Source organism: Macrobrachium rosenbergii, chromosome 15 (assembly GCF_040412425.1).
Source record: "Macrobrachium rosenbergii isolate ZJJX-2024 chromosome 15, ASM4041242v1, whole genome shotgun sequence".
Lineage (NCBI taxonomy): Eukaryota > Metazoa > Arthropoda > Malacostraca > Decapoda > Palaemonidae > Macrobrachium > Macrobrachium rosenbergii.
Window position 1 is genome coordinate 57,038,014 of NC_089755.1, and position 24,012 is coordinate 57,062,025.

The window sequence follows — 24,012 nt, forward strand, 5'->3', positions numbered from 1 at the left end:
CTTCTTTCTCACTTTCACTCTCACTTTCGCTACTTTCGCTCTGTCCTTTCATACCCTCTTCCGAATACAAAGAGTCCACTTCTGCACTTACATTCATCTTACTCATTACACTCTTCTTCCCCTCTTTTATCCACTTTTATCCACTCACCTCCATCTACCTCACTATCACTACTGCCTTCACCCTCTCCCTTCTTTCCTGCCTTTCCCACTTCCTTTCCCTTCTTACCAGTTTCCTTTCCCTTTCCCTTCTTCCCTTTTTCTTCCCCTGACTTATCCTTACTTTCCCTCTGTTCCTTCCCTTGCTTTTCATTCCCCTTTTTCTTACCCTGCCTCTCATTCCCTCGTTTCTTACTTCCTATTCCCATATCACTTTCATCACTCACGCCCATTCACTTCTTCCTCCTTTTCTTTCTCTCTTGCCCCTTCACACGTTCCAGAGAACCTGCCTCCAACAGCCCCTTCTCCAAAAACACCCTTGAACATACCTTTCACCATTTCTTCCACACCTTTCATCATTCCCTCCAACTTTTTATCCATCCTCTCTTCCATCCTCTCTTCCATTCTCTCTTCTGACTCTTTCATCTCCCCTTTCATTTCTTCTTTTGCACTTCTTAGTATTCCCTCCACCTCCTCCAACTGACTCCTCAATCTCTCATTCTCACCCCTCAACCACGTATTCTCCTCTCTCAACCTTACCAGTTCCTCTTCCATCCTTCTCTTCAGTCACACTACCAGCCACCAACCTCAATTGCAGCTGCAATACCAGCTGCCCCACGTTGGGCGCCAAATATTATGTGGCGGAATTCACACCCACAAACAACACAACACGCAACACTCACCCTGATCTTCGGTTGCTGGAGATGGATAAGGTCCACGGTCGCCAATCACAGCACACAACCACGAAACAAAAACTTAAACCGACCCTCCACCAACAACGAACAAACAAAAAAAAAGAAGAGACATGAACCATTAATGCTGGTACCAAAAAAAACAGACGAACTCCCGTTCACTTTCAAGGTTGGACCTCAACTGCCCAAGACCTCCCCAAAAAACGAAAAAACTCCCGACAGACCGACAGACAGAGAGACAGCCGTAAAACCAACTCCAACAACCGAACCACTCACAACGACAATTACACTCTCTCTCTCTCTCTCTCTCTCTCTCTCTCTCTCTCTCTCTCTCTCTCTCTCTCTCTCTCTCTCTCTCTCTCTCTCTCTCTCTCTCTCTCACAAAACGTTGGGAAATGCTAAATAAAAACAAATTTCTTCATCCCTCTATACAGTCCTTGGTCAATTCCTTATGCATTCCCTGTAAACACACTTTTTTTTTGTTGGCATTCCATTGATAGTTTCCCTTTGTATTGATGTGTATTCCATTCTTCACATTTTGAATCATTACAACCCACATAGGTTATCAGCCACTGCATCCTGTGATGGTATGGTTAGTTTTGCAATAAGGTCCTATCATGCACTGTCTCCCTGTCCATCTGGTTATGCAAATCAGAATATGAAGATGGTAACTTGCTGTGATGCAACTAGTGGGAAGACGAGCTGTTGTGTAGAGCTCAACATGAGTCGGCAGATTTACTGGTTATCATTTGCCTGTTAGCATTCCACCGAAAAAGCAGTCTACCTAAGGCTAAGAAGAATGAAGTTTGCATTTTACTTGCTGTTAGTAGCTTTTTACAGCAAGAATTTTTATTGTTTTTAGATGAATCAATATGAAAGGGTTCAGAGAACAATGAAGAGGTCTTGTAATGCATTTGCTTCTCTTGATCAACAACTGATCAAGCCAGACACATTGCCACAGCCTTTGCTAAGGTGATACTGTAGCTCTTAGAAACATTTGTTCGTGCAGTATTCAATTTTACTTTTCCTCTCTCTTTGTACATTCTCTTGGTGATGTATATTAGCAATTTTTTCTACTTGCATAAAATATGCTCATGCTCTCTCTCTCTCTCTCTCTCTCTCTCTCTCTCTCTCTCTCTCTCTCTCTCTCTCTCTCTCTCTCTCTCTCTCTCTCTCTCTCTCTCTCTCTCTCTCTCTCTTGTCCGAATTATTTTGCAGTCAGAATACATATACACTGGGATTATATAAAATAATTTTTATAAACCTTGTTGTAAGTAATGGTATATCCTTTATTATACAGTATACAACTGTTAGATCTAAATTTTTCAGGAAAGAATTTTGTAGTACTGTAATTACCATGTCATTTGTTTTATAGTGCATGCAATGTATGCCATGCCACTTTAAATTATTACCTGATGAATTGCCAAGTACAAAGTATATAAATCCAACGTTGTAAAGGAAAAGTCTTGTAAGTTTCATGGGAATTGATGCAGGTGTTTCATGGGAATTGATGTGGATGTTTCATGGGAATTGATGTGGAGAGGGGCTGAGTATGAGAACTGAGTGATAATATAAATTAGTGATTGATGTTTACTGTGATAATGTGAAATGGAGATTGGTGTCTACTGTTTTTCAAAACATTTTTGACATCTTACATGAATCTCTCTCTCTCTCTCTCTCTCTCTCTCTCTCTCTCTCTCTCTCTCTCTCTCTCTCTCTCTCTCTCTCTCTCTCTCTGTGTGTGTGTGTGTGTGTGTGTGTGTGTCACTGACTTTTCTCACTCACTTGGGATTTGTTTTATAATGTCATTAATATTTATTACAAGCTGCTTCACCATTATTAAGAAAGTTCAGTTTAGCATGATGAGGATGAGAGAAATGAAAGGTGACAGTATTTCAGTACAGTATAAATTGAAATGAGGCTAAAAGTCCATTAACTTTGAAAGGAGGAGCAAGTGGAAGGAAGGAAGACGAATCAAGAAACTACAGTCTTTCATTTATAAACACAATAATTATGACTTGAGAGTACTTATTTGCATTAACTGCTCATGAGGAGTAATTGGTAAAAATCCCATAGGAAGTTCCTGTTACGTTATTGAAAATTAAGTATACCTTAGTTTTACCAGACCACTGAGCTGATTAACAGCTCTCCTAGGGCTGGCCCGAAGGATTAGACTTATATTTTACGTGGCTAAGAACCAGTTGGTTACTTAGCAACGGGACCTACAGCTTATTGTGGAATCCGAACCACATTATAGCGAGAAATGAATTTCTATCACCAGAAATAAATTCCTCTAACTCTTCATCAGCCGGCCGGGGGAATTGAACTCCGGCCCATCGAGTGACAGTCCGAAGCTCAACCGACTCAGCCAACAAAGGGCTATACGTGATATCAGCCAAGACCATGCATATTTTTTCTTTCATTTTTTAACCTCGTGCAAATAAACATACAGTTTATATATAGATTGAAATTTATTGTTGACTTTTGATGATTGCACTTCCTTAACTGAAGTCACTTCATCATGTTCTGGCTAAATAGAATGCAGTTGGCTCTTTCGTCTTGCTGTGTAATAAGTATCAAAATGTGGACGCTTACCCTTTGACATTTTTTAGCCATTAACTACTTTTTATTGAGTAATTTAAAAGAATTACAACAACTTTGAAAGCCATTGGCTATAAATTTATGAAATTTTATATGCAGAATGCTTTCAGTGATTATGACGGCTTGAAGTGGAAACATTTGCCATAAGTGGATGACATTTTAAAATTTCGTTTTATTTATTAGTTCTTAATGTCAGAGTTGAAATGATTTATGTAATTGTGATACCCATGAACTTAGGTATGTGGCAAAATATGAGTACAGTACTTTGCCAGGTTAAAGGGGGTTGGTGCTTGTCTCCAGAAATATGTGGAAGTGTTTCAGTAAGGGTTTATCCTCCTGCAATAATACTAGGATGTTCAATTCACTGGTGTACTGAGCATGAGTCAGTTTGAAATCTGTCTCTCACCATGCATTGTTTAAATGTCTTGACACTGGTACTGTGCGTGAGTATGCAGTCAATATATTCCTTGAAATCCAGTTTTATGGTTGTGAGATTTTGGGGCTTAGGTTATAGTATTTAAAACCTACTAGAATTTAGCGCTGAACATTATTGTTTCATTTCACTTAAGTAGCTTTTCTTATACAGTAGTAGTTTATATCTGTACAGGTTGCCGTATTTTTTTACTACGGTTATTGTTTGTCAGTGGTATACTTATAGCATATCTGGTGCTGTTTACTTCAGTCCTACAAGGAACTGTGCATGTAGGTTTGTGGATTAAGATAGGGAATAATCAAATATTTTTCTTTTTTGTATTACTTGGGCTGTATATGCTACCTTACTTGAAAGTCATGTTTTTGTTTGTTAATATGATTTGCATTGATTATTATATGGGTTTGTTGTTACCTAAGTACTTGTGATGATAGTTTTTGGTGTATTTTTACTTAGTCTGTTGGAACACATACAAAAAAAGGTTACTGGTTGCCTACGAAGTATTCTCATTAATTGTAGATGATGGCTTTGTTCATGAATTTGTAATATTTGATATATATTCAGTCAACCTGTTTTCCAAAGCAAATGAAAATGCATGGGCATAATTTTAATAAATGTTTTGGGTTTGGAAGAAAAAATACTAAGCATGAAAGTCGAGGATTGAAAAGAATTATTGAGGTATAGTATCATTAAATAGCCAAATTCTTGACCTGTGCTTAATCCTGAGTTGCAATAGTGCAGATGCTGCCACACATTCTAGTCTGTATCTTAGATACCTCTCAAGAATGGTAGGTAGAAGCTTTGATTGGCTTAGTGGTTTTAATTTTATTTGAGGGTGTTAGTTTTTGTTGATATGGTCTGTGAAGCAAATTTGTTACTGATTTAGGCTTCTTAATGCTTTATTTGGAACTCGGGATATATCTGGTATTTGTGAATTTGCCAAAGCTATATTTTTCAACTAGAAGTGGACCTGTGAACTACTTTTTTCCGATTGTCATTCGAGGTGACCTCCATTTCAGATTCTAGTCTGTGTCACAAGTCGGTATTTATCGAAATCGACGCAGTTTCGATTATTCTGTGAAGTTAATGTAGCTTTCTAATATTTGGTAAGGATGAAGGACTGTTTCCACACCTTTGGGGTCATGGTGGTTTAGGTTTTGCCTGGACTTCACATTGTAGTGGTCCCAAATTTAAGCCTTGCTCATGACTTGCTTGATTTCACTGGCAAAACTAACTTCCCCTTGTGAGCCAGGGTTGGATCTTTGGGGAGCCCATAGGTTTGCTTACAGAATCATCAGCAACCACTTCTTGGTCCTAGCTTGGGTTAAGGTAGCTTGGGCAGTGATTGTATGCTTTAATGCTTGGTCTCTTGAGGATTGTGCACCAGTGCAATGGCCTGTGCCTTGTCTGTACTGCTCATAAGCGACCCTTAATGCAGTCTCACTGTTTCGTAAATTTAGATATCTTATTTCGTCTATGGAAGGGAGCCCAGAAAAATTCCAAAAGGTTAGATTTCTTAGGTAGATTTTCAGTGTTTGTATTGGCTCCCTTTATTAGGTGGAATTCTGTCTCAACAGAAAATATCTTACATCATTCATTGTATTACATACATATAACTCTCTTGATCTCTCTGGTAAGCCTTAGAAAAGCAGTATGTACTAATAAGATAAGATTATACTTAAAAGACCAACCAGTAATTTTATGGACCCTAACTGACTTCTCTTTGTTACTTACATAACTGATAATTCTCTCTCTCTCTCTCTCTCTCTCTCTCTCTCTCTCTCTCAGTTAATCAAGTATTGTATGATTCATATAAAAAAATCTTGAGTGGTGAGTCAGGCATAAAAGTATTGACAGGTGAAAGATAAAAAGTGATTCCTTTAGCTTAATGCTAGTGCAGTTATTTTGTTTACTTTTTGCAGAGCCACAGTTTACTAATGTTAATACTGAAGATTTCATAAGCATACCATAATAGCATAACACTGATTAGATAACTACTGTCTAAAACTTCTTACCATGCTCTTTTTTTTTTTAAAGCCATTTCATAGATCTCACATTAGCAACTTTCAGTTTGGAAGGAGTTTTGACTCTAGCCCTTGTAAAATTAGCATTAAAGGTTCTTTGTAGCATACCTTGACCCTCCCGAGGCATAAGTTTTTACCTGTTACTCTTCTGTTCACCTTCTTCAACTTGACCTTGGTGTGATTTTCACTTGTTTAAGAGAATCTCCTTTGGGCAATCCCTATGATACTACAAAAGCAAGTCAGGTATCTCATTACAGAATAATAAAAATAACATATGTTACTTGGAAAGTTTATAGTAGTGTAAAAGAAGGCCTACTGCAGTAGTCTTTCTACCGAAGGAAACATGAAATGTCCCATGTCATGGTTTTTTTTTTTTTTTTGTCTGTATTGTGTCAAAACTTATAGCTTGCAGACTTGAATCATTAAGAAAGTCTGCGCTTTCAAGCTTTTAAAGTTATGATTGTCTAACTGATTCGTAGTTTAAGGCGACTTGTATGTCTATGTCTGTGTCTTACCTACTCTGCTATGTCAGAATCCCATGCGTTAATTTTCCTGTTGAGAAGTGTAATTTACAGAAACATGAAAACTTATAGGGTGATGAAAAATATTTTTAATGCCTGGACTAGGTGTTTATAGAGAAAATGGATACCATACCATTTTCTGAGAAGTGCACATGATTTTTTTGGGGGGAAAACCTCGATTTTACTCCTCAACATTGAGTAAAGATGAATAAACAACCATTTATGATAACAGCAAAACAAGTGAAGGATTACTGAATAATGCAAATTGCTGTTGTTAGTACGTATGATGTAGCTTGAATGGTTGTATGCTGTGGCTTGTATGTGTGTGTATGTTTAAGTGTACTGTACAGTATGTTGGTTTGTGCAATAAAATTGTGAAGTATGATCCCTTGTGCAATTTTCAACTCTTATGTGTAGTATGTAAGAATAGACAATTAAGACAGTTTTAAGGGGGTGAACTATGTGCTAGTTTGGCTGCCACAGTTATACACAGTGATCTATCAACTTGACCAGTGCAAATATTTGATTACTTGTTTGTCACATTATTTTGTGCAACTGTGATTATCCGTTGATGTGATTCGTGTGTTATTTACTCCATTTGTAATGTTCATAAATTTTTAACAGTGCAAAATTTTCTTTGCAGATGGCTCGTCGCAAGAAGACCGAGGTTGTGGCTGAGGCAAAAGTGAAGAGCAAGCCGTCAGACTCTACAGTTGAAGATAGTGACCAGAATCAGCAAGAAGCTGATAAGAATGAAGTTGGGAAACCAGTAAACAAAGATGCGGAAAAAGATGGCCAAGACCAGAAAGATCCCAATGGTGATATACAGGAGGGGAGATCTTCGAGGAGGAGTTCCAGGAGCAAGAGCCTCGACGAGGCAAATGACAACAGCAAGGACGTCACACAAGACGGCGAGGCCAAACAGACGGCGTCTTCAGAGGCCAACACCTCTCAGAGGCGCTCCAGGAGTCAGAGTTTGGAAAAGGACAGCGGCAGTGCTCCCTCGAGAAGGCAGAGGAGGAGAGGCTCGAGAAGTGAAAGCACTGAGAATGCAAATGAGGACAGTGAGAAAGATGAGAATTCGCTCGGAGGTCAGAAGCTGAAAAGCATCGAGGAGGAGGTCGTGGAGAGCTCCCTGAAGATCCGTGACGACGATCTCTTCTTGGACCAGGACGAGGAGTCTCAAGAAGCCCAAGAGGAGACGAAAGACACCGAAGAGGATCAGAAGGAGTCTGCTACCAAAGAGAAGAGGCCCTCCTCTGCTGGAGGCGAGCAGGGAAAATCTAAGAAGAGTCAGGATGAGAAGGAGAACCTAGACGACGGTAAGAGCAAAGATGACAAAAAGAAGAGGAAAGAAAAAGAAGACAAAGGCAGAAGGGATGAAGGCAAGAAGAGACGTTCCAGCAGTCACAAGGACACTGATGAAAAGGGAACTAAAGACTCCAGAGAGAACGAGGCCGAGAAGAAAGAGTCTGGGAAACACGGCAAGACGGATAAAGAAGACGACCAAGATGGTAGGCACGCCACCAAGAAATCAAGGGATCGATCAAGGTCTCACAGCCGGTATGTTGCTCTTAGGAGTTTTTGTTTCTCTTGCCTTTTCATCATGGTATTACGGGAGGGATTATTTTCAGTTATTTTTATTATTATATAGTATTTGTGTTTATACTTCACTTAGGAATGACCAAGAAATAAAAAAAAAGCTGAATTTCATCGTAAGCCTGATTAACAAAAATTGATTATTCATCACAGTGAAAATGTAATTTTCACTTTAGTGAGTTTATAGTTTTGTAAAAAAAAGTTTGATGACTTTTGGATAGCTATGTTGCCTCTTGCATTGCTTTGCTATTTTTTTTTAAATATACTAAACATTTTGTGTAGCCATTTTTTGCTTATTAAGTTGCCTGTATATTCCCATTAACTGTTTTAGGGTTCATAATATGAGCTGTACCTTCTTGAAGAATGTTTCTTGTATAAAAAATTTGAAATATCCTTGCCGTCATTAAGAAACTTGTAATTTTTCAGTACAGCACTGTTTGTTAGAAGATACAGTAGTTTCAGTGACAAATAATTTCATAGTTTTTGTATTCAAGTTTAGGTTTTAGGAAGAACTACAAAAGATGGAAATTCTGTCTATAGCATAAATAAGCAAACATATAATTCCCTTGTCAGTCACTTGTAAATTTATAAAATTATAAAACACTAAATAAGATCTAAAACATAGCCGTGAAAACTCCATAATAGAAATTAAAAAAAAAGTAGAAAATTGCTGTTGAAATTTACAAGAATGCTTTGTACGTTCCACATGTTTAAATAGAAATAATGTTTACAATCTTGAATATTATTACTTATCCATGTCAAGAATTTTTTTTTCTGCATTTAAGAGGACATCCTTTGGATTGCTTATATAAGAAATATTTAAGAAGTATATATATCGAGTTTTTATAACATGAAACATTTTTGTTTATAAACCTATTAATGACAATGGAACCAAATCAAGTTTGGGACATCACAGTTGTGATTTGGCCTTAGTGTGGTTGATGGGTATCCAGTGAAGAGATGAACTTTTTTTATCTAGTCGTCTCTTCATATATCTGTCCAGCGACTATAAATTTCAGATTTCCTGTCTTGTTTTAGAATAAAGGCTAATGATGAGTAAAGAATATGACTGATCTTATTTAAGTATGCTATGATTATTCTTGTAACTTGGTTCACAGAATTAATTTTGTATTAATGTGTCATTAGAAATTAGAATGGAATTCAGGCTTTCAGCCTTGCAAAAAATTGAAACAGGAATATTGTTTAGTAACGACTGAGAAGTTGAAAGTGGTGTTAGATCATTTTCTTCTGAGTGGTGAAAATGTCTTTTTGAACTTTTTATCTTGATTCTGGAAAGTATAACTATTATTTCAGATTTTGTTTTTTTTCACGGATTCATGTTTTGTAGTTCCAGCGACTCTTCGCGATCGCCATCTCCAAAGAAGTCGAGGCATGATCTCTCTCGCAGGCGCTCTCAGGAAGAGAGGAAGGATTCTAAAGAAAATGATAAGAAAAAAGATTCTAGACACCACAAGGATAGCGCTGAGGACTCCAAAGAGACTCCTAAACCTAAGCTCCTCCGAAATGAACCTAAAGGACCTCCGGAAGACGCTGAAAATGACCATAGAAAGAGTAGGAAGGATTCTCTTATGGATGACAAGTAGGTAGACCTGAGTTTTGTCATAGATTTCTCTCAAGACTGAATGATGATTCTTGATTCATTTAGGGTTAGGATTCAAGACTAGGCTTTCATTGCCATGAAAAGTTGTACTTTCGTGTTCCATTCCATTCGGGTAATGTCTGGTATTTGCCTGTTATTGAGAAGCAGGATTTTATTACCTAGGGAACTTTGCATCCAAGGAAGCAGGCTGACACTAAGCAGGCAGTGCATGTTACAATTTAGTCACGACTGGCTAATCTATGACCCTGAGGAAAACTGGTGCACTTGAGATAAAGGAGAGAGAAAAGTCATTTAAATAATTATGTTTAGCATCACAGAACAAGAAACATGAGGTACTATGACCAAAAAATATTGGAGGTGTGTTAGCATGAGGAAGAATAAAAGAATGAATCCACTTGAGCAGTAATAATTATTGTAAGGATTAATTTTCTTCTTGGGATTACATCTGGGGATTACATGACTAAAAAGTTTTAACGGAAAAGCAGGACATTTTTGTTATTTTGTTAGATATTGTCTATACAACTTGGCTCTTTTTTCACAAAATAGGATATTTCAATGGCCCAGTCCTTCAGCTACTGCTTCACAGTCCAATGTGTCCCTAACATAATAGAAATGCTTTACCTTTTCTAAGACCTGCGTAGCTGTTACATAAGGTTTTTTAATTCCTTCCTCTTCTAACTTCCTCATATAATACATCTTGAGCATCAAAAGCCCATTTATTTATTTGTCTGTGTTGAATATAATTAAGGTAATAATTGCAATTAGTTGTAGGTGCATCACCTGTAGTAATTTTTCTAAAATTTTTGTTATTTATTTCAGATCACACAGTGATGCTTCAAAGTCTCCTTCCCCCAACAAAGCACGTGGCCGTTCTTCCTCCAATTCTTCCGATAGTTCCAGGTCAAGATCTGGATCCAGGCGCAAGAAGTTTGATTCCAGCAAGCATGGCTCAGGAAAAAGACGTTCATCGAGAGACGGAACTCCGGATGGTGACAAATCTTCACACAAACCAATATCTTTCCATGGATCGGATAGAAGGTCAAGACGGTCCCATTCACGATCAAGGTATGGTGGTTGTTTTATAAGCACTTAGAAATCTGGAGAAACAAAAGTGAATACAGACACCACCCTACTTATGAACATTCAACTTAGAAACATTGAGAGATACAAACAAATGGGATCACAAATTAAAATTGTGTTCAGAGCGCTCCCCTTTGCCACCTGTAATTTCAAGTTCTGATTTGGGGGCCTATAAAAAAACATACAGTACTGTATTGATTTTATTTCATACTGTGCTTGAATAGGCATGAAGAGTACAGTAACCAACTTGAACAATTCAGCATACAAATGGCCATCCGGAACATAACGTGTTTGTAAGTAGGGTGGTGTCTGTATCTATAACCAGATGTTTTGTAAGGGCTCAGTTTTAAAGTGCTCTTTCTTTGTTTGTTAGTTGTGGTTTTCAGGGCTGAACAAAATGGAAATCAGTTAATTGCCTAAAATCTGTAAATCACTCAATCAGTCTTACAGTTGGGGGCCTAGAAAACAGTGCATCTCAAGGTCCATTCTGTCTCCCACAAGATGATCTTGCTGTCTTGCAATGGAAAGGAGACTTATCTTAGCTTCTGTGTGACTTGACATAAAAAGAAATAGAAGTAGCACACCCAATGCAATAGAGAGTAGATATGTAATAGATTTTTTGTGACTGTGTGACTTCCAGTGGAAATTGAAATTGTTATGAATTACAATTTTTCTCTGGTAACAGGTCTCCAAGGTCTAAGTCACATAGAGGAAGATCGCGTTCCAGAAGTCCGAGGAGAGGTTATTCACGCACCAGCAGCAGGAGGGATCGCAGGCACTCGGATAGAAGTGAGCATGACGAGGAGAAGGAAAACAAAGAAACTAAAGTTACTATTGACTATTCAAATTTTAAATCTGTTAGGAAAGGTAAGTGATATGAAAGAGTCCTGTTTGTATTTTTGCTTGTTCATCAAAATTTGCACCACATGGTTGAGACAAAATCTTTCCTTTTATAGACAGAATCTTATTCAGGACCATATTATTTCCTCTTACAGTAAGTTTGTCCAGGACTAAGTCGCGTGAGGACGAAAATGTCCAAGATGGGGAGAAACCAAAGAAATGCAAGTGGGGCAATTCAACAAAAAAGACAGCTGTGGATATATCGTCTGCTTCACTGAAGGTGAGTTTGGAGGTGTATCTCATTTGTTTGAAGTTGGTGGGAAAATTAGCCAGTGAGCAGAAGTTCGAGGCCATTCTTCTTATGATAAGATGAAGGTGATAACTAAGTTCACTGCAAAGTTTAGCAACACGGAATTTTAATGATAAACAGTGTGCATGCACCAAACTTTCCTGTCAGAGATTTCATCACTTGCCTAACCATACATGTGTGTATTATTATTTAATTAAATATTTTATGAAATGTTCACTTTTGGCAATGTTCATAACTGGAAATTTCATTACTATTTTGGAGGGAAATTTGAATTAAATTATACTGACATTTAGGATGTTTTAAAGCTGTATGCAGATTTGACCCATTGTATACCTAAATCCATTAGGATGGGGTCAAATTGTGTCACACCAGTCAGTCTTTACAGTTTTCTTAGTTATCATGTTTAGCCTTTGGTGAGTTGGACATCATAAAGAGATGACTGTGTTAAGTGATTGTACTGTTTTCAGTGCACTGTATACTATATTGAAGTGTATCATGTAATTCTGTATTTCCATAGGAACTTATACCCGATGTCAAGCCTTTATCGGAGTGGGAGGTTCGTATGGATGATGATGATTCTGATCTGGAATCGGGAGAAGCCAGTGACGAAGGCCCAGAGCTGCCTCCACAGATGAAGGAAGCAGAGGAATTTGAAGAGGAGGCAGCTAATGATGGTCGTAAATCTAAATCTAGGAGGGAAGTGAGAGAAGTGTCACCTCTGGTTAAACAGAAGCGACATTCCCGTTCTAACTCCCCAGAAGAAAGTAAGTTATGAATTGAAGATATTGGGTTTGTGGTTGTCAGAGCTTGTAACTTTTGTTTGAATTCAGTATTACAGTAATGAAGACTGAAGAGTTGTCAAGGCTGTGGGACGAGTTTTTAGTGTGGTTTAAATTTAAGCGTGAGGGTTACATTACTCGTGGGTCATTCATTGTCCTTCCTTGTTTCAGATGAATATAGGAAGATTAGAATGTTTGAAGGCCCTGCACCGGTTAGCAAACCTGCTATTGCTCCAGCTCGTAATAAACCCTCCAGAGTTGTGTGTATTAACAACCTCACCAGACCTTTCACCATCAATCAGTTACGAGAACTGCTTCAAAGAACGGGACGTTTAGTAGACAATGGATTTTGGATAGATAACATCAAATCTGTGTGCTTTGCTATGGTGAGTGGTAGATTTTTGTACATGCTTATACAGGTTTCATGAAATAAAAAATGCATTATGAAGGATCTGTAGAAATTATTAAATAATCTGGGTATATTTGCACAAAATGAGTAGGAATTTTGCAGAATAAAGTTTAATTTGTTGTGAAGATTAATTCTTTGAGTAAGTTTTGATTGTCTCATGTCAGAATTAATGCCACGGGGAGAGTGATATTTGGGGATCTTGTCACAATAGAAGTGAGGCTTAAACTAAAGTCATGTGTTTGAGAAAACACTGATGATATTAATGTTCAAATTTTGTTCTTTTTAATTGAGCAGTAATCTTATTTTGGGTGCCGTACATTTTCTTTTCCTCCTGCAGTATGAGACGGAAGACCAGGCCCAGGAGACTCGTGTAGCTCTTCATGGAGTAAAGTGGCCGTTCTCAAATCCTAAGAACTTGCACGTTGATTTTTCAACCGAGGTAAGTCTAGACAGATTTTAAGAAGAACTGTATGCTTTTATTTCCATCATATAAACAGAATGGTATTAGATAATGTGCAGAAACTAGTTTGGCTATTCATTTTGATTGTGTAGATATAGAGGAGGGCATAACTTAGTTGTTGCTCTCAGCCATGTGCATTGAAACCTAAGAAATTGATTCATTATTATATGCTTGTTGACGATTTCAATAATGGTGATTTCTTATTACTGTATTTTCATATTGCTTAGGCTTCTTAAGGTTACAGTATTGAGATTTGTTTGAATGTGTAATAGACAAGCAAAGGCTGTAGGTAAAGGATGTGAATGAGAAATGAATGAATTTCAAAAGAGAGAACTCTGTTGATTTTGATTAAATTACTTGATAAAGAAGAATTGGTGAAGGGAACTTTATTTGAGAGTTGCCAAGGTTTATGAATTTGATTTGATATATGCATCTGTTTACAGGAGGAGATGAAAAAGAAAATGGAGAACTTCTCCCCACCATTCCAGAAGGCCATGGAAGACAGACGTGATGAAAGATGGAGGGTGAGTTCAGAATCCTGTTTGGAAAATCATTCTCCATCGTTGTGTACGATTTATGTTTTCTGTGAAGGTTTCTGTTGTGTTTTTTATCCTCAGCTTCTATACTCATTTTTTGGGATCTGATGTGAAGCTTCTGAAAGTTTTTTATTTTGTATAATTCTTTCAGTCATATTTTTATATCAGTTTGAATGAGTAATATGTTTACAAAGTCGAGTGTACATGCAAAATGTATTAAAAGGAGGAAGCTGGTAACCAAATGTCTTGAGGTTTCTGTGGCCGGTATTCACCGAATTTTAATGGAATAGATGTTAATGTGTTGGCCAATGTTGTTCATTTCATTGTCACATATTTGTTTTTTAATCATAGTTGGAACATCTTATATTTGGTTCACAGCACTGTACATGTTAGGGGGAATGATGAACTAATTTTTAAGATCGTATAATTGGTTGCTTTGAAATTTCCAGCGTGAGGGACAGGTGCGAGAGTGGGACTTAGCGAAGATAGGGGAGCGGTCGCCGGGGGAGAAGGAGCGGGAACGGGAGAGGCTGCGGAAGGAGAGGGAGGAGGAGCGGCTACGAGAACGTCGGAAGAGTCATAGCCCCTCAGAAGGCAAGGCTTTTTTTCATTAGAAAAAAATTTCAGTTTTTTGGGTCAAGTTTTTGTGTACTTATCTCTTGTTCCCCAGCTGACTACTGCTGCACAAGATATAATAGGTTAAATTATACAAGTGTAACCTATTTAATGAATGCAGAACCTGATTTAGTTATTGATTTTTGAAGGTATATCCATGACATAACTGGGAATATATCGGTGAAATGTTGACCTAAGAGATGTGTGTTTGGTATTTTACTGTGGACAAAATATATAAGAAAAGGAGAAACTTGTCTTTTGGTTTTAATGATTTTTGTAATGAAAAAATGCACTTTTGCATAAATTTCTGTTAGTTGCATAATGTATGTTTTATCAGTAAACTAACTACTGTAAGTGCTGTTATATTACCTTTGTTTCCCCATAATCAGGTCATTAATGGATTAATTTGATTCCAGGAAATAAAACTACTCCCAAACCAGAGCCTCGAGCAACAAAAAGTCTAGATGATCTCTTTAGGAAAACAAAAGCTCGGCCAGGTATTTATTGGCTTCCATTAACACCTGAACAGGTAAGGACTAGTTATTTCTTTCCCCTAATTAGTAACGCATGCCTGCATTTTCAGCGTTTTTGAAAGAAATGATCTTCTCGGGGTATCTTCATCCAGAAATCAGTTATATTTTGGTATTTCCTGGTAGTATGTTAAAATTTTAATTATCTAGAATGTTTACCAAAAGAAATATATTTTAGGGGGTCGAGTATTGAGTGGAATGATTGTCGACAACCACTTTTCAACCTTTTAGCATATCTTGACTTTGTTTTTCTTTATAAACTTGCATTATTTAATTTGTTGAAATGGTTACAAGAAGATTGAGTACTTAAGTCACATAACTGTATTGTGTGAGTTGTTGTTATTGAAAAAGTGTGTCTGAAGAAGAGGAAAACTGTCGACAGGGATTTTGAGGAGTACACTTTTACTTATTGATGTTGTCGCTATCTGTTTCAGGAGAATTATGAAAATTACATTTATTCTCAGAAAGACTGTAGGTATTAGATTTGGTTTTAATTTTGAGTATCATAAGTGTTGAAAAAAACGGGATGTTTCCGTGACGTGTTTTTTGTACAGCAGTGTACTGCTGTATTAAATAACATCTTAATTTATCACCTTTATTAAGCGAAGATAATTTCAGTATTTCATGGGGTTAGGCAGTCAAAATTTAAAGCTTTCTGCTTTGTATTTCTATTGCACTTACCACACTTGGTTTTTAGTAGTGTGAGTTTGCAGTTTCTAAAGTCACTCGTACCTTTTAGTTGTTTCAGGTCATCAGTATGTAAAATCATTGGTATATTATTTTATTTCATTGATTAAATTCTGTATCTGTGTTCAGATTGCAGAGAAGGAGATCCAGCGCCGACAGAAAATGTTGGAAGTAGAAAGACTAGAGGCTGAAATGCGTGCTGCTAAAGAAAAAGAGCAGGAGGAGTGGGAACGCGTTCGAGCCGAGCGCAGAAAGGAACGCGAGAGAGAGCGCGAAAAGGAACGGGAGAGGGAGAGGGAGAGAGAGAAGGAACGAGAAAGAGAGAGAGAGCGTGACCGCGAGCGTGAGAAAGAAAGGGACAAAAACAACAGGAAGTCGAGGTCCAGATCAAGGTCCCGTCGAAGAAGCAGATCTCCTCGGAGGTCACCGAGGAGGTCCCCGAGGAGATCTCCGCGCAGATCGCCAAGAAGGTCATCTGCTAGGAGGTCCCCGGCAAGAAGGTCACCAAAGAGATCACCACGTAGATCACCAGGAAAATCTCCAAGAAGGTAATGTGTGGAAATATTTTAGCTACGCACCATATTGTGTAAAACCCCTCCGGGTTTCTGGTCATTTAGTATACTATTAACATAATAGCTAGGTATAAAAGGCTGCAAGTCCTCTGTAGTTATCTTAAATGAGGAGCTGAATGAACATTTTTACTGCCCCCAGGTCACCCCGATCACGTCGATCGCCTAGCAGGGAATCTCGTAGGTCACGGCGTAGAAGTCGGAGTCGCTCTCGATCTCGCACTTGAATCTACAGTGATAACAACAGCTATTGAATGAAGGGGGTAGAGGAAAGAGCAGCAGCACATACGATGCAGTGCCAAGAACACCCAAGGATTAAAATTCCCTGGAGGTTACAGAATTCAAAGTAAAGCTACAGAATCTGCCTATGCACCACCTCCATAAACCAGCCCTTCATCACTTTAAAGGTTATTTATCTTCATTTATGAACCCCCTCCTTCCATCTGACACATACACAAATACCCCCTTCCTTCATCCTGCCCATTACAGTCCCTCTTACCTCTTCACAGGTTATCTCCATCACTCAGTGCTCTTCTGATTTTAGCAGTAGGTTCTCGCTCTCTCAGGACTTGACATCTCGAAATTGTTCATGTTAGGATTTGTGGGAAAATGAGTAAACATTCTGTCTTTCTTTTGTTTTTCACTGGTAATTTATAAGGTTAGTTGTAGGAGAGTGATATTTTTCATAATACATTTGGTAAGTATGAATAGGCTGCTTTTTTTATTTGATTAATTTAAATGGATAGTGTAGAATAGGAAATCTTATCTTTAATTTTGTTTATTGTATCAGAAGAGCATTGGGTGATAAGGGAAGTGTTGAAAGCGTTTTGAATGAAGAGCCACTGCACTGTATGAGCAACAGCGTTGATTCTTCAAGAGATCCGGCGGGAACTTCGAGCAACTTAAGAGATCGACTGTTTTACTTTTGCTTCACCATGGAATGTTATAACATCTGCAGTATATATAGTGATTCCAAGACAAAGGATGTTCATAACAGCCCAGTTGCTGACAAATAGCTTTGTGGATATAATATGGAAACCTTGTAGAAAAGTTATTGTTTATACCACTGTCCTAAAAGGAGAAACATTAAGGAGACAATGTTATGGAGACAAAATGATATGGTTCAAGTACTTTCACCTTTTTGGAGTCGGAAGTGATTAAGAGTACAAAAGAACTGACTTTTCTGCTCAGAGATTTTGTTCTGATAATGTATTTTAGACGGGAGAAAAGGACATTGTAAATACTGTAACGATTATTCACACCACTCAGAAGTGCAGTACTGTACATGGACATATACAATGTACAACACTTGCCAAGTGCTGTGCATACTATGCCAGTTTATTTGTTTTGAATACATTACTATGGAAAAGTGTGATTTAGTGAAAACTTAGCCAATTTTATTGGGAAAATAAAATAGCACCCTTATACTCATGTTTCACTCTACCCAAGGTCAGTTTTCTGCTGAGGAATATACTGAAAGTTTGTGTAAATACATTCAGATTGCATTATTTCACAAATTCTTTATTCCATATTGTGAACCCTGTATAAAGCTGGAATTCGTATGCCAAACAACATCTGGATCTTGTAAGTAGTGAAGGGAGAGGAGGATAAGTAACTACAAATTATTATTCCTTATGTGCCTAATATTTCTTGGTTTTACACATTCAACATTGAAAATATCAAGTAACCAAATTTTTTTTCTTGATGAACAGTGCCAATGAAAGCAGTTTTTCTAGGTCACCTCTTTAGACACCATGCATTTTGCTAAAGTACTTGACAATTGGACAGTGTAGTTTGTCTGTGATTGAAATTTGAAGTTACTGGTAACTTTAGGACATCTTGAATGGGTCAAATAAGCAACCAGCTTTCACAGGACAATTTTATTAGCAGCTAAATACATCCTACAAAAATATTTTACAATGATAGGAAATGTACCAAGTGCTATCTAAAAATATAACGGCTATATACAAAATATTTTATTACAGTTGTTGAATTAACAAGAATACACACTTTGGTTTTTCAATTTTAACTACTATACTGAAACTTCAAAATGAATTTTACTAAAAAATTCTAACCAATATAAATTCTATGATTACAACCATCGACAATTATAACAAACTCTTAAATATATTAAAAAGGAACTCCAATTGTCATATTACTTATGTTCTTTATCGTCCTCATCAGGACTGAAGTCCATTGGTTTGTCGTATCCCATTATTCTTCCGTAATGTTCGATGTCTTCAAACATCCTAGGTTCCACAAAGAGGGGCTGATTTTTGACGTGAAAAGTAGTGAAGAGACCTGGTACTGTTGGCACTTGAACATCACCTACTTTAAAATTAATCTGCAAGGGTGAACAATAAGATTTCTGGTTACAGAGGATTCTTGCTCAAAGCATTCTACATTAAAAATTCTTCGACAGTACAATTTCACTTCGGTCACAATTCAACTTGGAATACTAGCTTATAGTTCAGTTGTATGAGATAACTGTTTTAACAATGGTCTGGTCTAACTGCCTTTGTAATATCTAATATCTTGGTCCCTGTTTTAGACCCATGTTAGGCTACACAAGCTATGATAAGGACGACACTTCAAGCAAATAAAGCATCGCAAAGTAAAGTCCACTTTCTAAAGAATAGGAATAAAACTTAAAAGCTTTAAAGTACTTTTGATTTATTCTGAATTTTTAGTACAAACTCGACAGAAAATGCACATACTTAAAAATATATAAGTAAATATATATAAACTAATAATATATAAAAGACAATTTTCCAATTTACACTAAAGCAAGGCTTTATGGTTACCATATATGGGAAGGCAAGTAAATGCAACACTTGATGACCAAGCAGCCAAGATTGCAATTAACATCATGAATACAACTTACTCGATGTAAGCTAATAAGAAAAAAACATACCTTTCTTTCTCTCAAGAAGAAAGTTAAAGTTGTTGCGGAGTAAATGTCGTGTTTTGGATCGTATTCTAATCTCGTAACGTACTTCTTTGTGATCCAGTGAATCAGGAAAGGAGTTACGAAAGTGAAAAACCCAATAAAGGACCCTGCAGCAATGGCTAATCCAGCACCAGTACCAACGACTTTCTGGAAGTTTGAAACGTACAGTACTTGAAATATTTCTTATAATAAACTTTAAATACTTCTCAATATGCCTTCAAATTTCTTAATCTGTTTCCTGAGTCTACCATTTTGTACTAAGTATCTAATGCCTATGATGTTTTGTCCAAATAAATCGTAGTTTTGAATTTTTCATAATGATATCACAATACATAATGGAATGAAAAATAATTCTATTGCATTTCTCCATCAAAAGATGGATGACAGCAGTCACCATAAACTTAAAATAGCCTGATGGTTAAAAACAAAACCCTGACTAATATAAGATCAAAATAGAAAATTAACCACCTTTAAAGTACCATATAAATTTGCACCTGCTGACTTTGAAGATATGACACATCTTGCACTCTAGTTCACTTTAAACCCTGTATGAATATTGGTCATTTCTGCAATTCATTTCTCGTTATAATGTGGTTTGGATTCCACAATGAGTTGTAGATCCCGTTGCTAGGTAACCAATTGGTTCTTAACCACGTAAAATAAAACTAATCCTTCGGGCCAGCCCTAGGAGAGCTGTTAATCAGCTCAGTGGTCTGGTTAAACTAAGGTATACTTAACTTTTTCTGCAGTTTTTGTAAAATACTGAGGTGCTTAATATGGTTTGTTAATTTCTCTAAGGGTGACGTTCGCACAATAAAGCGTGGCAGGCCATATATACAACCAGTTCAGCTTATTACTGTATTATTGTTATTATTATTCAGAACATGAACTCTATTCATATACACAGTACTGTCAATATATTACCTGGAAAAGAAGAGGCTGCATTGAAAGTCCTATGAATGATGTTGACAGGGAGAAGACTTTCACCATTCTGATCTGAGTCGTCAGAATACCATGATAAACTTCCTTCCAAGTACCAGGACCAATATCAACCCTGGGAATGGAATATTGAGGTTAAAATGATGCATCACTACTTGTTGGAAATAAAATCTAAGACCTTAAGAAAAATTATAATAAATCAGAGGACCAAGATACTGCACTTATCTGAAAACGTAAAAATAACCTAATTCACGATGCAGAACAGTTCAATAAAATGTTGTAATTCAAGTAGTGCTGCAATTAAAGTATAGAGAGAGACCCAAGGAACATTTGCAAGTTTACTGCACTCCCATATGTATGATGACAAAAGGTACAAAAAAAGAATAAATCAACGCAAGAAGATACGCTGAACAATAAATCACTTGTAGAAGCCACCGTATATTGATCAATAAATCAATCATTGTTTCAGGTAACAAAGGACTGACCTCTTGACCCAAGGGACATCCAAGACATATGTAATCCACTCAGAATATTATCAGTATTTTTTTTTTATATCTAATAATCAAATAGGCTCCTCTAACATTAGTAAGTGAGCATACTCTTAAAACTTTAAACTGCTTTTATCAAATTATCATACATTGCACGGTATTATATTGTAGTACTGTACTCACTTTTCTTGGGCAGTTATATCCTGTGGTTTACTTTTGTTGCTGTCACTACAGTAAGATCTGTGCTGTCGTGTCTTCACAGTGCCAATCTGTTAAAACAAAATGCAGTAGAATACTGAGCGGCATAAATCATGTTAGTGTTAAAAGTAAAAAAGAAAAAATCATATAGAACTTCCATTATAATGCAACCAATCATCACTATGCAGTACCTATTCTTTTCATTCTAGTTTTACGTGTTTACGCGATTGAATGTAAATCTAATCAATAAAGAACACTTTACATCACCTAAGACTTTTATTCTAGGGTACAGTTTCAGTGGTCTGGTTAAATACTGGAATCCAATAACTCGTGAATACAATATCGTTTTAATGCTCACTAAATGGTCTTCTCCCAAGCATTTCACTAAAGCTGTTCTATGTATGCTTTATGAGCGCAGCACTGTCACTGCATCTCGTGGTGCACTGCAGGCATTGCTAAAGGGTGTTTGTGGCATCACTTCAACTCCTAGCTGCACCCTCGTAGTAGCCTTTTACTTTACATCCATTCCCAATTAACGTACCTTCTTCCATCTTGCTGTCAAACCTCTCTAACTACGGTATCACTGCTTCATGCGACTGTGGGGGTTTTCTCCCAGTTTCAACTTCAGATCCTTGTACTTCATCTCGTTTATTTCCCGGATTCCTCTTTTTTGCTATCCAACCACTCCAAATCCCCTTTTCAAAAGTGCCAAAGTGCATGGTTTTATAGCCTAAAATAAATGTTTCATTCATTCATTTATCAAAGTTGTCGGATTAGAGATGGCATGGCACTTCTAAAACTGAACATTAAAGTTCCATATTGAGTAATGTAACTTACTTGTCCATCCTGACAATAAATAGTGAGTATAATTCATACATTTATCATTATAATTAATGTTTTATGTGGCTGAATGTGAAAAGTCTCCGTTCTCAACTTAATATTATTATATTAAATGGATATAAGATCACCTTTCCGTTTTAGTTCTTTATCTTCATAGGAAATTTATTTTCAGATGTCAAAATATTTCTTACATTGAAATACAGTGAATGACTTTCAGTTTAATGGGGAACAAGGTCTTTACCTGTAATAACTGAGGAGATGGACCACTGCTACTTAAAGATGCCACAGATGATCGCAGCAAAACAACGCCTGTGCATCTTTGCAGGTGTAATGCTCTGTGCAAGGATCCAACTAGTGCCATGTTATACCTGAAAATGAAAAAAGGAAATATTCACTGATAAGATATGGCCCTCATGATTTATGGCTTCTGTTTTCAAAGATCTTTGTTACTCATTTTAAACTTGTCAAGTTTTTGCAATTTTTGCCTGTCCTAGAGAAGAACTTTGTTAGTATTTTACTTTGTAAACTACATTAACTATTCATGAGTCATGCTAACTCATTCTGAGGTCTTTTACAGAAAAATAATTTTGTTGTGCATGCACTATGTTCAAAGAAGCTACAGCAAAAAGTAAGAGATCAATATAACAAGGTAAAAATCAATGAAAATCACACATCACAGCATCATAGAATACTGTGATTCCTCCCACCCTCTTTCCTGTTTGTCATTTGTTCTTCCACTCTGTAAAGACTTGGCTTTCAATCCTTGCTTCTTTTTCTCTTTCTGTTTGCATCTTTCACTGAAGAACAAATTGACTGGGCCAGCCACAGATATTCGCGAAACCTTACAGGTCTTGTTAAATTGCTTTCTAGCGTTATTATTTTGCACTCATGAAATCTATGACTGCGTAAAATTAGCAGTGCTTTGATAATCAATGACAAAGCACTGCCAGAAAGGTATTTCTTTCTCAATAAGTACCATTCTGTGCTTTCATGAAGATGGTAAAAAGATTACTGTCACCCTTAGATCAGCGATAATGGAAACGGTCTTTTAAGACCAAGAATCACAAGAGACAAGAATTTGAAATAAGTAGATTAAACAAAATATAGCTTATTTCACTCGGTTTCAACAGTACATGTACTATGATTCGTTTCATAATTTAGTAAAACAAGTCACAAGCACTTTTACCAAAAGGGTACTATTACGAAGATGGTATAAACTCCTGCCTAGCTATACAGTTCTGTGAGAATAATGCATTTTCATATTATTCACCCTAACCTCTCTTTCAAAATTTGCTTAGGATGAACGGTATGGGGTTCTGGGTACGATAACGGATACCACGAGGGGACCACGCCCCCCCCCCCAACAAACCCCAAGAGGGATAGCTTAGGTTAGGTTAGGTTAGGCGAATATCTTTGTTTCAGAGTACCTCACATTTAAAACACTCATTTGCATTATTAGTTTTACAAAATACAAGTAAAAGATTAATTTGTTTATGAATAAATAAATACATAAGCAAAACACTAAAATGACAGCCTAACCTAACCTTGGTTATGCTGACGAGCAATTCTTATTTTTTAATAAAATGAAGAGACGAGTTATTGCATAAAATATATATAGGATATACTGTCACCAAAATATAACCAAAAATCAAAATTAATGGCTACAACTAACCACGATATTCCATTAACATATACCGGTGAGGATCAGGTTCGATAACCTAATTTAAAGTCACTATGAAAATTTTATCACAATTTACAATAAAATACTGTAAATTATCATATGTAAAAAATGATCAGATGAAGAAAAAGTGTTAAAAATGAATAAAATTAAAGGTGGGCTTATTTACCTTCGTGAAGACACGAGTTAAAGGGCCATTTCAGGTTGTTGACGAATTGGCTGGAAGTATTGGTAATGTTTCTCATTATATATTTATAATAATATGTATATGTATGTATGTATGTATATATATATATATATATATATATATATATATGTATGTATGTATAACTGAATCACGAAAATATGGAAGGTGATGAATGTGTATAGATAATGACAAAATCCACGAAGGAAAGGGGAAACAATTCTTTATTTATTTTTCCCTCGTGGATTTTGTCTTTATATATATATATATATATAT

General features: G+C 36.7%; 2 protein-coding genes across 4 annotated transcripts in view; one reads left to right on the forward strand and one right to left on the reverse strand.

The window, feature by feature from the left end:
• The window catches only part of LOC136846773 (serine-rich adhesin for platelets-like), a 57,987-nt gene extending 40,103 nt beyond the window's left edge, over positions 1-17,884 (forward strand). Inside the window, exons 6-19 of one of the 3 annotated variants that reach the window (XR_010855535.1) lie at positions 7,068-7,987; positions 9,372-9,623; positions 10,464-10,709; positions 11,410-11,591; positions 11,720-11,844; positions 12,392-12,638; positions 12,825-13,039; positions 13,400-13,501; positions 13,966-14,046; positions 14,508-14,652; positions 15,090-15,202; positions 16,020-16,438; positions 16,602-16,866; positions 16,969-17,884. Coding sequence is in view for 1 of the 3 variants with exons in the window: in XM_067118002.1 (XP_066974103.1) it covers positions 7,068-7,987; positions 9,372-9,623; positions 10,464-10,709; positions 11,410-11,591; positions 11,720-11,844; positions 12,392-12,638; positions 12,825-13,039; positions 13,400-13,501; positions 13,966-14,046; positions 14,508-14,652; positions 15,090-15,202; positions 16,020-16,438; positions 16,602-16,686 (3,132 nt within the window). In the remaining 2 variants the exon portion in view is untranslated. Of the gene's footprint in view, positions 1-7,067; positions 7,988-9,371; positions 9,624-10,463; positions 10,710-11,409; positions 11,592-11,719; positions 11,845-12,391; positions 12,639-12,824; positions 13,040-13,399; positions 13,502-13,965; positions 14,047-14,507; positions 14,653-15,089; positions 15,203-16,019; positions 16,439-16,601 lie in introns of all 3 variants that reach the window. The other 2 variants (XR_010855536.1, XM_067118002.1) reach the window with 2 other exon arrangements.
• A 440-nt stretch (positions 17,885-18,324) lies between these two features.
• On the reverse strand, positions 18,325-23,771 carry LOC136846779 (transmembrane protein 70 homolog, mitochondrial). The gene is made up of 6 exons (XM_067118020.1): positions 23,722-23,771; positions 22,116-22,242; positions 21,020-21,105; positions 20,334-20,463; positions 19,374-19,556; positions 18,325-18,803 (listed from the first exon to the last, which is right to left on the reverse strand). The coding sequence occupies exons 2-6, from the start codon at positions 22,233-22,235 to the stop codon at positions 18,615-18,617; spliced, it is 708 nt and encodes a 235-aa protein (XP_066974121.1). The 5' UTR covers positions 22,236-22,242; positions 23,722-23,771; the 3' UTR covers positions 18,325-18,614.
• Positions 23,772-24,012: the final 241 nt, after the last annotated feature.